The sequence below is a fragment of the Aotus nancymaae genome, unplaced genomic scaffold, assembly GCF_030222135.1.
Source record: "Aotus nancymaae isolate 86718 unplaced genomic scaffold, 86718_ANA_hifiasm-v0.15.2.pri h1tg000019l, whole genome shotgun sequence".
NCBI lineage: Eukaryota > Metazoa > Chordata > Mammalia > Primates > Aotidae > Aotus > Aotus nancymaae.
The window spans coordinates 23,429,987-23,444,873 of NW_026988431.1; the positions used below are offsets into that span (position 1 = coordinate 23,429,987).

At 33.5% G+C, this 14,887-nt stretch overlaps 1 protein-coding gene across 1 annotated transcript in view; it reads left to right on the top strand.

The window, feature by feature from the left end:
* TBC1D5 (TBC1 domain family member 5) overlaps window positions 1–14,887 on the top strand; it is a 561,805-nt gene that overhangs the window by 306,109 nt on the left and 240,809 nt on the right. Inside the window, exons 5-8 of the mRNA XM_012466733.2 lie at window positions 9,603–9,711; window positions 11,178–11,267; window positions 11,369–11,443; window positions 12,891–12,958. Of these exons, the coding sequence (XP_012322156.2) occupies window positions 9,603–9,711; window positions 11,178–11,267; window positions 11,369–11,443; window positions 12,891–12,958 (342 nt within the window). The remainder of the gene's footprint in view (window positions 1–9,602; window positions 9,712–11,177; window positions 11,268–11,368; window positions 11,444–12,890; window positions 12,959–14,887) is intronic.

Here is a 14,887-nt window from a genome sequence, read left to right on the forward strand (position 1 = left end):
TGTCTTATTAGTAGCAGCATTTATTTAGAATAATTATATAATACGTTACCTCTTATGGAATTAAGTTGACTTATTTAACCACATGTATTATTTAACTTTTAATGTTTATTTCTTTCCCCAGTTACATGAGTATGTATCACTTGTATATTTATATCCTTTGAACCTTTATAGTTGTTACTTAAAAATTGAATGCATATATGAGTGAATTGTTGCCATCCTTAAAACATTTTAAGCTTCCCTGTCCAATATAGGAACTACTGGCAATATGAAGCTATTTAAATTTGGATTTCAATTAATTAAATAAATTAAAATACAATATGTAGTTCTTCAGCTGCACTAGCCATATTTCAACTGCTTAGTAACTGTGTGATCAGTGGTTACCATACTGGAGAGTCAGATATAGAACATTTCTGTCATCTCAGAAAGTTTGCTTGATTAGTGCTCATCTAAAGGTTGTCAAGTGAACAGTGGATTCAGTTAAAATATAATTGATTTTATTATTCCTTAGAGAAAGTATTTAAGCATACATGTATTTCTATTTGGTAATACCCTATTAGTCAACACACTATTGAAAAACATGCTTTAAGTCATAGGATTGACTTTTAATTAGGACATCAGGTTTTCCTAAATAAATGCCTATTTATAAGTAACTGGAAAGTAATTTGTTTTGTATTCTACCAGCCTTTCCTTTACAGTATTGGCTTACATTTGCAGACTGTGTGGCAAATTCTTTATCATATTATAGAATGTTAGATGTCAGACCCTTACTAGTTATCATAAATATCAAGGTAAATGAGGCAGGGTGAGGGTAGGAGGAAAGGTAGGAAAGGTCTACAGGGAAAGGATTTTTTTCCTTGTTAATTATACAGGAAGCATTAGTAAACCATGGAATATAAAATATACTCACTCCAGACAACTTCACAGAAATTGTCTGGTATAGGATCCTTTTCTCCCTTCATTTCTAAATGCCAATTCTTTGATTAGTAATCTGATTATCTTTATTGTATATTTAAATTATTATACAATTGAAAATGAAAAGCTTGTTATAAAATCAAAAGCTTGTGATACTGTTTTTGGTTATCGCGTTTACCTACTTTAATATGACCCTGGATTTAGAAGCTCTTAAACATTATATTTCGAAGAAAATAATGCCTGTGTTTTTTTTTTTAAGAGAGTATTATATCTGACATAACTGTTTTAACTCAGTTCTTTGTGTTCCTGTGGAAACTGAGGTGGAGACTTAAGATTTCTTAATTTAAAGTTCAGTTCAAACCTGAATCAAAACATTATCTTAATTTTAACAAAGCTCTAGGCAATGAACTACTCTTTACCTATATTTTAGTGGAACCTCATCTTATGATAACATGTTTCTCCTAGAAATGAAGAAATACATTTTAAGCTTGTGTGTAATTGTGCATTCTGTTTTTATATATATTTATGTTTAAGTGATATGCCCTGATGTTTCATGATGGAGGAGAAAAAAGCTTTAAATAAAAGTAAGTTTTAAAAAATTCGTGATACAGGAGGCAAAAAAGCCAGTACGGTTTCTAATTGCCTTTTAGAGACTGAGTTCCCTCATTACCTGTGATTTAAGCTAAAAATGAGGTAATTATAGATAACATCAGTGTTTATCTGGTTGATCTTGGCACCTGCAGTCCTAATGTTGTAGCTTACCCATATCTGGTGCCACACTTTACAGTCTGATGCTGACATACCTAATTTACACTCTTCATATTTCCATTGATTTTAAGTTAGATGTTCCTTGTTGTATTTGAATAGTATTTTCAAAATCATACCTTTAAAATGACTTGAAAGTATATACTCTTAAAGGTATTACTGGAATTGTGGTACAGTCCTTTTATTGATAGAAATCTAATGTATTTTGATATAGACTAGAAACAGACTTAAAACTTTACTGACTCTTTGTGTTTGATAAAATAAATATCATAATAAATATGGCAGTTTAAAAAAATATTGGCATGCACTTTAGGATTATGAAATTGTATAAATCTTTTTCAATCAAGTTCAGCTTTCTTACCTTTTACTTCCTCAACTTCAGATATTCTGCCCATCTAACCCTGATCTAATCCTGCCTAAATCCTGCTTTGTCCTGCCATGGCCATTTTGTTCTATTATCTTATTAGTCAAATTGCAATGAAATGATCATGGTTGGTTGGCTGACCTTATAAACTACATGGTAATCTCTGAGAGCTCCCTCTACTGTACTCCCCTATCATTATACCTCCCAGACAGCTAGAAACATATCTCTTTTTTCTTCCACTATCTGTGACTTACTTGTTGTCCTTCCTCAAGGTGAGAATCCCTTCTCTTGACCGCTCAGCAATTTCATTGTCAGTAGAAGCCTAAGTAGCTCCTCAAGTATTGGAGATCTTCAGTCCTAAACCATATGTAGTCTCTGAACTGTTTGCCATTATTATAGTCATTTGGATTTCTTAAGTTAGCACACAAAGACATTGTTTCCTGTCCACATTAAGCTTAAAAATGGGATAGAAACAATTGTATAAAATTATACAGTGTAAAATTAGTGTTATCTATAGTGTATCACCATTTGGGACACTGATTCAGAAGGTTTCTAGTCCTAAACACATAATTTAGTCATTTATTAGTCATCTAGGTAATAAAAGTATTTAAACAATTAAATTTAGAAGATATTAACAAATTTAGAAGATACTGATTTCACACCAATGTTATGAGCATATCTTGGGAAACCACTATATTAAAATATATAATTGCAAATAGATAACTCATTGTAATCATCAGCTGTATTTATTTAGTGCATATTCTAATTGCTCTCCATGTCAAAATAACCATTGCAGGAGGCTTATCTACCTAAATAGGTCTTCTTAGAGGGAAGGTATCAATTGCTGCTGCAGAAGTTGACTTTATTTTTTGAGAAATAATTTCATCACTCATGGCCTACGTATTTAATAAGTCACAGTATTCTTTCCAGAGGAACACACGGGTGAGCTCAGAGTTCTTTTCAACATGGTGCTTCCAAGGTAGCCAGTACTAATCTATTAACATTGGCCTGAGAAATGAAACCTACCCATCTTCACCTTTCCCTGCTTAGATGCTTATTGTTTTCAGGGACCCAGTATCTGCAAGTTAGAGTAGTTGCCACTAGATGGCACCAATGCTTTGTTAAGGAAATCTTTAGGGTCCAGGTGGCTAATCTATGCCATTTAAGGTTTTACACACCCAAATACCCAGGTTCTTAACTACTCACAGCTGCTGTTGTTAACTTATCTTCTCAGTCCAACTAGTAAAAAGTTACCTGGATGTCCTTGGACTTGATATTCAAAAACTAAGCATCAGAGGAAGAAAACAAGGGTATATTTCTATCCTGCCTTGTTGTCAGAGGTCATTTTTGCCCTTGGTGTCTGGAGAATCATGTTGCCCTTTAGTGGTTACTTGTCTTCATGTTATTCCAGAAAGATGCCTTTCCTATTTCTCATTTCTTTATTCTTTTGACAAGTTATTTAATTTTTGTGAACCTTACTTTCGTCATTGATAAAGAGGGGTTAAAATATATACTCTAAGAGCATTGCTGTAGAGATTAGAAGTGTTTTACCTAAAATATTATAAGTGGGGTTTTTAAAAGCATTTCAATGGCATTATTGTCAGATTTTTGCTGTTCAGGCACATGTAAATGTATATTTTTTATGTAAGAAAAAATTTAGCAACTACGTTTTCTTAATCAAACTGAAATATTTCGCCATTTCTATTGTTAATCCAGGTCATCCTCCAACTTCAGGAGCAGGTCTACCATTCATATTTGTGATTGTAAAAAACTTTCATTTTGATCCTTCTCCCCTAAGGGCTAAACCTTTCAGCATTTTGCCCTCTGGAATCTGTTTAATGTTTGATTAGTTCGGTTCTTTGCAGTAGTATTTCAATGCCTATGGTGCTGCTGTTATTTTATATCCTGAGTTTTAATTTTGAAGAATCAAATATTTCTTTCCCCTCTGTACTACCAGAGTGTTTTGCATGAGTCATTTTATTATTCGTTTATACATCCATCTGTCCATGCTTTAACTTTGTATGTTTTAAAACATATCCTGTGAGTGCTAAGTACATCGTAGGCACTTAATAAATGTTTATATTTACTCGGTGTTACAGTTTATTGATGAAACACTATTCCATAGAAAGGAAAAACAATTAATATATTATCTTGTAGCCTTTATGCTCCTCTGTTGTTTGAGCTGTTCATCAGTTTGAGATGCTATGCCTTAATTAGAACTGTAAGTACCCATGAATAAATTTAAATGATTGTAAATTTCAGAGATAATGTTTCCAATTCACATGCCTCAGTCTTCTTTTCTCTGTACCAACACTGTAATCAAGGTACAGGGTCTTATTTAAGCTAACAAATAATTATCCTTCATTACATAAGTAGTATGTAACTTGACCTTAAAAGCCTGCTTAACTTGACAAGATGGCAATGAATCTAGCCAACAGCTGTGCCTGTACTTTCACAATTTCTTGGTACTTTTGAATAGGAGCTGATTTTGGAAAAGACTGGAGGAATCATTGCTTCATACTTCCCTTCTTATCTGGAATTGTTTGTGTTTTCAGTTCACAGAACTTCATGGTGTCTCACAAATTATGATTCCTTTTGGGTTCAGAACGTAAATTTGAGATCTGTGCTTGTTGTTCATAGACTATAAGTTATTTAAATATATTTATGGTTTTTGAGATGTGTATACATATCCTGGAGATATTTCGGGTTCAGTTTTAAACTGCTGCAGTAAAGCAACTATTGCAATAAAGTGACTCATATGATTTTTTTTGTTTTCTAGTACATGTAAAAGTTAATGATTATACTAAACTGTCATCTATTAAGTATGCAATAGCATATGTCTAAAAAAATACATACCTTAATTAAAAATACCTTATTGCTAAAAAAAAAATGCTAAGGATCCTCTGAGCCTTCAGCGGTTCTTCATCTTTTTTGCTGGTGGAGGGTCTTGCCTTGTTGATAGCTTCCCTCTAGTCAAGGTAGTGGTTGCTGAAAGTTGGGTTAACTGTGGCAATTTCTTAAAAAAAAAAAAAAAAAAGACAATAGTGAAGTATGCCACATGGATTGAATCTTCTTTTCAATAAAGATTTCTCTGTAGCATGAGATTCTGTCTGATAGCATCTTACACAGAGTAAAACTTCTTTCAAAATTGTACTCAGTCTTCTCAAACTCTGCGGCTTTCTTACTAAGTTTATTAAATATTCTAAGTTCTTTGTTGTCATTTCAACAATATTCACAGCATCTTCACCAGCAGTAGATTCTATCTCGAACCCACTTTCTATGCTCATTCATAAGAAGCAGCTCCTAATTCATTCAAGTTTTATTATTCAGTCACATCTTCAGGCTCCTTTTCTAATTCTAGTTCTCTTGTTATTTTTCTCCATCTGTGGTTACTTCTTCTGCTGAAGTCTTGAAACCTCTCCAAGTCATCCATGAGGATTGGAATTAACTTTTAAAAACTCCTGTTCATATTGCTATTCTGACCTCCTTCCATGAATCTCTAATGTTCTTAATGACATCTAGATAATGAATCCTTTCCAGAAGATTTTGAATTTACTTTGCCCAGATCTGTAAGAGAAATCACTCTCTATGGCAGCTATGGCCTATGAAATGTATTTCTTAAATAATAAACCTTCAAATTAGAAATGACTCCCCAGTTCACGGGCTGCAGAATGGATTTTATGTTAGCAGACATGAACACAACATTAATCTCTTTGTACATAGTCATCAGAGCTCTGGGGTGATGAGGGGTATTATCAATGAACAATAATATTTTGAAAGGAATCTTTTTTTTTCCTGAGCAATAGTTTCCAAAAATGGGCCTAAAATATTCTGCAAACCATGTTGCAAACAGATATGCTGTCATCCAGGCTTTGTTACTCCATTTATAGGGCACAAGGAGAGTAGATTTAGCATAATGCTTACAGTCTCTAGGACTTTCAGAATGGTTAAAGATTGGCTTCAGTTTAGTCACCAACTGCATTATCCTATAACAAGAGAGAAGCCTGTCCTTTGAAGCTTTAAAACCAGGCCTTGGCTTCTCCTCCCTAGCTATGAAAGTCCTAGATGGCGTCCTCCTTCAATAGAAGGCTGTTTTGTCTACACTGAATATCTATTGTTTATTGTACCTACCTTCAACAGTTATCTTGGCTTGATCGTCTGTGTAGCTTGCTGCAGCTTCTCAATCAGCACTTTCTGCTTCACCTTGCAATTTTATGTTATAGAGATGGCTTCTTTTCTTAAACTTCATGAACCAACTTCTGCTACGTTCCAACTTCTCTTTGGCAGCTTCTTCACTGCTCTCAACCTTCATAGAATTGAAGAGAGTTAGGGCTTTGCTCTAGTATTAAGCTTTGGATTAAGGGGGTGTTGTGACTGATTTGATTCTCTATCCAGACCATTCAAACTTCCTCCATATCAGCAGTAAGACTGTTTTGCTTTCTCATCATTCATGAGTTTATTGGAGTAGCAGTTTGGAGTTCCTTTAAGAACTTTTTTTTTTGCATTCACCACTGGGCTACCTGTTCAGTGCAAGAGACCAAGCTTTTGGTCTAACTTGGCTTTAGATATACCTTCCTCACTAACCTTAATTGTTTCTAGCTTTTGATTTAAATTGAGAGACCTATGACTCCTTTTTTCACTCGAACATTACGAGGCCAATGTAGCATTATTAGGGAGGTTCAAGGAGAGGGAAGGGACTATCTGTTTAGTGTCATGGCCAGAACATATACAACATTTATCAGTTATCTTCACTGTCTTACATAGTTGTGGTTCATTTTGCTTCATAACAATTACAATAGTGACATCAAAGATCACTGATCACATGTCACCGTAACAGATATAGTGAAAGAGTTGGGAATATTGTGAAGATTATCAAAATACAACACAGAAGACACGAAGTGAGCACATGCTGATAGACTTGCTCAATGCAAGGTTGCCACAAACCTTCAGTTTATTAAAATGCAGTACCTATGAAGTACAGTAAAATGAAGTGACATAAAATGAGGTATGCCTGTACTCTTCTAATGTACGCATTGCTAATTTCGTCTTTGAATATTGCTAAAAACTAGACAAAAACAAAATTTGAACATTATGAGATGTCAGTATGTATGTGCAGTTATTTCAAAAGAGAACATATTTAGAATATTATAGGTAATAAAAATGGATTAAAGTGGGGGAAAAAACCCACAAGATTTCAATGAATATTTATTTAGTGTTGGAGTGGCTAGTAATTACTTAAGCAAGAGAAAACAATGGAAAGATCAATAAGAGAAAATAATGTTAGATCTTAATTATACACAAATTTTAAAAGCTTCAATATATTGAAAATTAAGACAATTGGGTTAAAAATTGGCTGACGAAGGCATGATGTCTTTAATGTGTGAAAATCTCTTTAATCAATAATAAGACACTAAAATAAAAGCAGTTTAACAAAAATATTAATTTTTAAAAGTATAGGATATGGACACACTAGCTCACACCTATAATTCCAGCACTTTGGGAGGCTGACGAGGGAGAATCATTTGAGGCCCTTTGTAAACCAGTCTGAGCAACATGGCAAAACCTAGTTTCTGCAAAAAATTACAAAATTAGACAGGTAGGATGGTGTGTGCCTGTGGTACCTCCTGAGTAGCCTCAACTACAGTGGAGGCTGAGGTGGAAGGATTGCTTGAGCCTAAGGAGTTCAAGGTTAAAGTGAGCTATGACTGCACCACTGTATTCCATCCTGATGACCAAATGAGACCTTGTCTCTTTTTAAAAAAGGTGTATGAGAGAGAGAGAGAGAGAGAGAGAGAGAGTGCGCGAGCATGAGCACCTTCTGAGGGCTTTTCACGTATTTTTGAAATTCTCATAATAATTATTATAAGTAGATTCTATTATTTTCCATTTTACAGATGAGGAAACTAAGGCACAGAGAGGTTAAGAAATTTGCCCATGCTTGCATTATCTAGTAAGTAGCTAGTAAGCTGTGTACCTTTTCTTACTGCATGGCTGTCTTTCTGATCCCAAGCATGTGGCTCTGATATCTATTCTCTTAACCCATTATCCTGTACTGCATAAAATGAGCAAAGCGCAAAAAGCAGATTTTTACAAAGGAAGCAATAAAATGACCCAAAAGCATGAACAAGTTTTTAGTTTCACTAATAGCACAAATTAAAGTAAAACCAATTTTTTAAACTGATAGAAGTGATGAAAATAAGACATTTTTGTGCAGTGGTGGTAGAAATGCATTTCTTCTAGCATGGGTTGGAATGTGTGTCTCATTTAGCAATCTTAGCCAGAAGCCACTATTGGCAGAAGGCTTGGTGTGATTGAGGATCACAGCCCTACTGGGTTAAAGCTGGAAGTTCTGCTGGTGGCAGTAGGGAATGTGTCATTGTCTTTGGTCACTCTTCTGGAACTGTGTGGAGAAGATGCATTTTGTGCCATAGTGAAGTTTTGAACTTTTTGTGTACAGTTCATTATTCTAAGCATAGTATGCAAGTTTATCATTTCTCAAAATGAGTAGGGTCTAGCCAGCGACAACTGCTTGCATATAAAACAGAAGAATGATTGAGTGTATTAGTGGCTTTCTTTTTCAGAAATCTCTCTTAAGATATGCCGTCAGGGTTTCAACTTTGATAATAAATGTTAAATTATATGTAAATTTTATTGTGATATGATGGAATTTGAGAGAAATTTCATAAAGCTAATCTCAGTAGCCTCTACTCAAATGATTCTTAATGTTTAGTTTGGTGCAAGATGCAGGGAATACAGGTCTAATTCCTTTATTCAAACTCAGTAAATGGTTTGGGACAATTAATTTCCAATTGTTTCCCAGTAGAGCAGATTTACTTGTATATTAATGAGGCACAGGTGTTAGGCCCCTGGTGTCTGCATGCCTGGGAGGCATATTTCAGTTGTTTATCTACTCAGCCATAGGTACTGCAAGGTACTCAAGCTTGCCTTTAACAGTTTTTACAGTGAGGCTTTTTCATTTTTTGATTTTTTTTTTTCCAAATTTGCCCACACCTGTTAAAATTTTAAAACTGATCATGTAGAAAGAAGTTGCAATTTCAGTAGAAGTAGCACTAACAGTTAAACTAGTCTTCTATTATACTTTACTGTCCAGCCTGACATTACAGAGAAACGGGTTCATTTAAACAGATATTTCACATGAGAAGCCAATATAATCAACATTACACTTCTTTGTTGCATATTTTTGGAGCAGGTATGTTTTTGTCATTGGCTAAAACAGTCCTATATTTATATTAATATTCATTTTTTTCTTGTTTACTCACTGAACTGCACTATCAACATTTTAGAGGAAATGGAATAGCCTCCGTAGACATTATGAATTTCAGTAGCTGGCGTAATTATAGCTATCTACATATTCATTAAATCTGCGGAAGAACTGTGTCCAAAAAGACAGCCATGCGTTCAGAAACAGTACACAACTAAATATATATGTTTTAAAAGTTGCATTTTTTAGACTTACTTAAAATTAATTTCCCATAGTACTTCTCTCCAAGCAGAGGAATTTTAACAAAAGGATTCTCATGCTTTGGTTTCTTTCATATAGGAAAGAATGGGAAGAACTATTTGTAAACAACAATTACTTGGCAACAATAAGGCAGAAGGGGATTAATGGGCAGCTGAGAAGCAGCAGGTTCCGCAGCATTTGCTGGAAGGTAAGAAGAAAATATTTATTTACAGTTTCTGGTTGCAATATATCAACACATTACCTGATGCCCTAGAAGATTAGCCATGCAGGGGATCACTGAATTTTCTAAGAGACTTCACTCCCATTACTTTGATCATCTATGCTTTTCTTTCATAGGACATTTACTAATAAGGTTGAACCACCTTGCTCCTGAGTAAGTGGTAATGGCAAAAAGAGTCATATGAAATAACTACCTTTTCAACTGTTTTAATGGTACCAAATTAAGAGCAACACTTTTACATTCCCCAGAGGCTTTTGCAGAAATTCTTGATGTTTTTCAGGTATAGGCAATGGTGAGGGGTTAACTTTTAGGTTCATATTATATCAAGTGCCATCATTTAGTTATCTTCTCTTTTTTCTTCATAAATGGCAGCAGGAAAATATTTTTCACATTTCTTTTAGTAGAAACACAAAATGAGGGGTGGCAAGAAGTGGAGGAAATTGGATCACTCTCCTTTAGAGGAAAAGGTACACTGTTTACCAAAACTAATAATAATAATCTATAGGTATCTTTTTCATTGCTTTGAATATTGTTTGTTTTTGTTTTCTAAACATGAATTTATTTAGGTTTAGACTTATTTCTAGAATGACTTCTATCAGAAGTTTTTAGGATTATCTGCATAAATTAAGCATACTGAGTCTGTGCAAGTATAGACAAAAGAAGCACATAATAGACAGTTTTAGATTTAATAATTTAGATTTAATAATTAAAATACATTTTTCTTCCTTTAGATGCAGGCATTAAAGGCAGGAGACCTGCTGCTAGAATATTTGTATACAAGTATTTGCGCCCCACCCCTATTCCCTGTTCTTTAACTTTTTGTATCTTTCATTTGTTAAAAATAAACCTAAATCCAGATTTATTTTAATATTGTATTAAACTAAATTAAATCAAATTTGTCATTTTAAGAATGCTCATTATTTTCATAAGCTGACTGCCAGCTTTAAATTACATTTTTTTCTGTAAAAGGAATGCTTTAATGCCTCAGGCTTTGCCCTCAGTGAGGCTGTTGTTCACTATCTTTTACCTGCTTGTTTTAAAGCAAAACCTTAGTGTAGTAATTACTTACCAGACTTTGTGCTTCTTAATAACCCTCTACCACTCCCATTAAGACTGGAATGTAAAATGTGAATTATATTTGAACCTCAATGAATTTTTCTTCCTTATTAATGTAAATCTGAAGGGGAGCTTGATTCTATTTTGTGGTGTAGCTTTTGTGATCTTGCTTTTTGGCCTTTGGTCACTTTTTGAATTTTCTGATTATGTATTTCTTAAATATCTCCAAACAGAAATTGTTAAGCAGTGGGATGATGATATAAATATGAAATATCATGAATATTATGTCTTTCAATTTTCAGGTGGTTCAGTTTGGCATAGTTTCACATTTTATATGTAACGATTTTTACAAAAGTTTCTTCTGTTTTTCTTGACAGCTATTTCTTTGTGTTCTTCCTCAAGACAAAAATCAATGGATAAATAGAATTGAAGAATTAAGAGCATGGTATAGCAACATTAAAGAAATAGTAAGTAAACAGTACATTTAATTAATGTAAGTGTTTTCTTATGTACACTTTAAAGTCCAGTAGCCTTTGATCCTTGTGTGTGTTTTCTCTTTCTTTACTAGCATATTACAAACCCAAGGAAGGTTGTTGGCCAACAAGATTTGATGATCAATAATCCTCTTTCACAGGATGAAGGGGTAAAGTTCATCTTTATTCATATCTTAACCTCTTTTACTTCTAAGAATATGTTTGTATGACTGGTTGCCAATCACCATAAAAGCAGTATATTTCATGCTATTTTCTTTACTTCACATACAGTACCACCATATAAATATATATGTGTATACACACACACACACACACACACAGAGACACACACTATGTTGTAGGAAATTTATGATCTATTTCTGTGGAATGACTACAAAGAAATCATGGGATTCTGTAAAAACTAAGGGTAAAATATCAGAGCATAAAGATGAGAATAGAACTGTCTTGTCAGGGTGGCAGTGGGGAATTGCATAGCTAAGGAAAGCCTCCCTTCATGATAAAAATAAAGAAGGGCTCACTTAATAGGGTTAACTCACAGGAAGAAGGAAGGAACCATTTCTAGTAAGTCTATGAAGAAGTTTTTAAAATACCAGGTTTACTTCTCATATGCTAGTGAAGAGTAAGAGTAATTAATACTTTAAAGCTGTTATGTAGCTTTACAAGTGTTAGTGCTCTAGTTTTTGCCTATTTACCTAAAAACACATTTTTTCTTCTAATACGTAGTGTTAGCATTTCTCTTTCCTGATACATAAGTATTTATAGAGTCTTTGGTGTAAGAGCATACAATATTAAGTAATTTTTAAAAACTTTCCCTTAAATTCAGATTTTAAAATGTATATAAAAACTTACTGGATTATAAAACCAAGCTCTGCAGAAAACTTTACCTGTCTTTCTTAGTACATTGGGAATTCAGGTCAGGTTCAAGCTGGGGACAGTTGGCCCATGGGTCCTGCTGTAATCCAAGCACCTTTTGATTGTTACAAGGGTAGTAGCAGTAGCATATGGCAGTGAAAAGTATTGTTCACTTTATATAGATAATAGAAATTTTAAGAATATACACTAGTTTCTCATTATTCATAGGGGATTGGTTCCAGGCCCCCCATGGATACCACAATCTGTAGGTGATGAAGTTTCTTATATAAAATGGCATAATATTTCCATGTAACCTGTGTATATCCTCCTGTATACTTTAAATAATCTCTAGATTACTCATAATACTTAATACAGTGTAAATGCTAAATAAAGATGTTATACTGTGTTGTTTTTAATTTGTATTTTTTTTTGTTGTATTGCTATTTTTAATTTTTTCCTGATAATTTTGATCCACAGTTGGTTGGATTTTTGTTGTGGAACCTGCAGATGAGGAGGGCTGACTTTATACAATAATATCAACTTGGAAAAAATTGATACTAGAATAAAGATGTATTTCTGAGATTAAACTAGATTTTAATAAAAATTACCCAAGTCTCAGGTTTTTTATCTGCAATGTGAAATGGTAACTCAGAGAAGAATAAATTTAACCATTTAAATTATTAAATTGAAATCATTAAAAGTGAAGCAAAGATGTGAGACTACATAATATTTTCCTTATTATAGAGTCTTTGGAACAAATTCTTCCAAGATAAAGAACTTCGATCAATGATTGAACAAGATGTCAAAAGAACGTACGTACAACTGTTTACATGTTACTTTCAATAATTCAAATTGTTGGTATCTCTTTCTAATTTTAACAAAACACAAAATCTACAGAGGCACATTAATTGAATGCAGTATTCTACTTGTATTAATGACAAACTTATTTTGACAAATTGTGATAATTGTGTATTTCTACTCTAGCAATACAGATTTCTATGTTCCATTTTAAAAGTAAATTGCATTTATAATATTGATGATCTACAATAATATTTAATTAGTTTTATCAGTTTCCAAGTTATTTGAAGTCATATGCATCTTTTTAAGGTTATATTATATAGTCATATTGTTGGTGCCAGAAAATTTTATCCCTTACTTTATGCATTTGAATCCCTTTCCAACCAAGTTACTTGTTATATGACAACTGTTATTCTTACCCTGTGTTTGATTTCTCTTCCTCTTGAAGCTATTCAGGTTTGCAAACAATCTCTTCTCTCAGTCTACTCAGTGTTTATTATATAAAAGAGTAATTTCTTACTTAGCTTAGTGTCCATAACTTTGATATATTCGACCTCATCTTTCTGAGTCATATGGTGAGAAGTAAATGCAGTTTGTCTCAGAAGATCGTAGGTAGAGTCCAACTAACAGATGCTATAATTGTGGGAAAATTACTTCAACATCTTTCCCTCCCAGTGTCCTCTTCTCTTAAATAACAGTAACCATATCATAGGATTTTTGTGGCCAGAATAGTAGTAAATTAGATAGGTTTACACTTTAAACTGTAAATCATTGTATAAATGTTAGTAAACTTAATGTAATCCTTAGGATCTGGGATTAGGTATTTGCAGAATTATGAGTATCTCTAGTGGCTTCCTCCAAGTCCTTCTCCAGCTTTGCCTGTGTGCTCTACTTCTAGTTCAATTCCTACTAAACCTATTATAATGTCAGGGCCTCTCACTGTCTGATACTCATTTCTTTGCATGTCATGAACACTGAATAATGAGATGACATGAACTACTAAGTTTGTACTACATATTTAACAAATAAATCTTCTTTTAAATGAAAATAATTCAGAGGAATCATAGATTTAGAGTACAAGGAAACCACAGTTAATTATGAGTGGTAGTAGAGTATGGGGTGGGAAGTATGGGATCATTTTGATTAGCTTGAGTTATCCAGTTAACTCAGGAGTAACCGAGTTAGGGAAGCTACTCTCAGAGATGTGGGTGATAGTGCTTGGTCTCTCTAGTATATAGATGCAGAAAGTAGAGCACCATTATATTAGCACACAGGAGTCCTGGCATTCAATGAATATTTGAATAAAACAAAAGAAGGAATTTCCACAATCATTTAAGTATATAGGTAATCAGAGGCAGTAAACAGGCCTTTTAAAAAAAAAAGTGCAGTATATATTGTTAACCAAACTGTAAAGGTATCTCTTTTTTAAAATGCTAGATAGTTATATTTAAAAACTTGCCAACTTCAGATTGATCTGTCTAATGAACAGGATTATAAATAATCTCTTTACAGTTATCAAATGGAAATGGAGGGGCCACAGCGCTGGTGCCAAGTCACAGAGTCAGAGGCCATGGGGGCCAGATTGATTTAAAGAAATATCAAACAAGAAAGGGGGAAAATAAAATTCTGATAGCCACACCAAATAGGCAGTGATACTGGGAATTTGTTTATCATTTTGGTTACTTAGTTCAAACATTTCTGCTTTGTTATGTAAGAAAGTGTTCTTGAAAACTTCTATATTTTCTGTTTTTTTTCTTATAAAAATGCAAGATATATACACATACATATGTACATAATACACGTGTGTGTGTGTATGTGTATAACTAGTGTTTTTCTTAAAATGTATCTCTACTTGTGTATTTTAATTAAAATGGCAAACCACTGATTCAAGACAGGTAGCTAGGATGCCCTTTAGTTAATAGCATAGTAGGGAAGTGTATTAT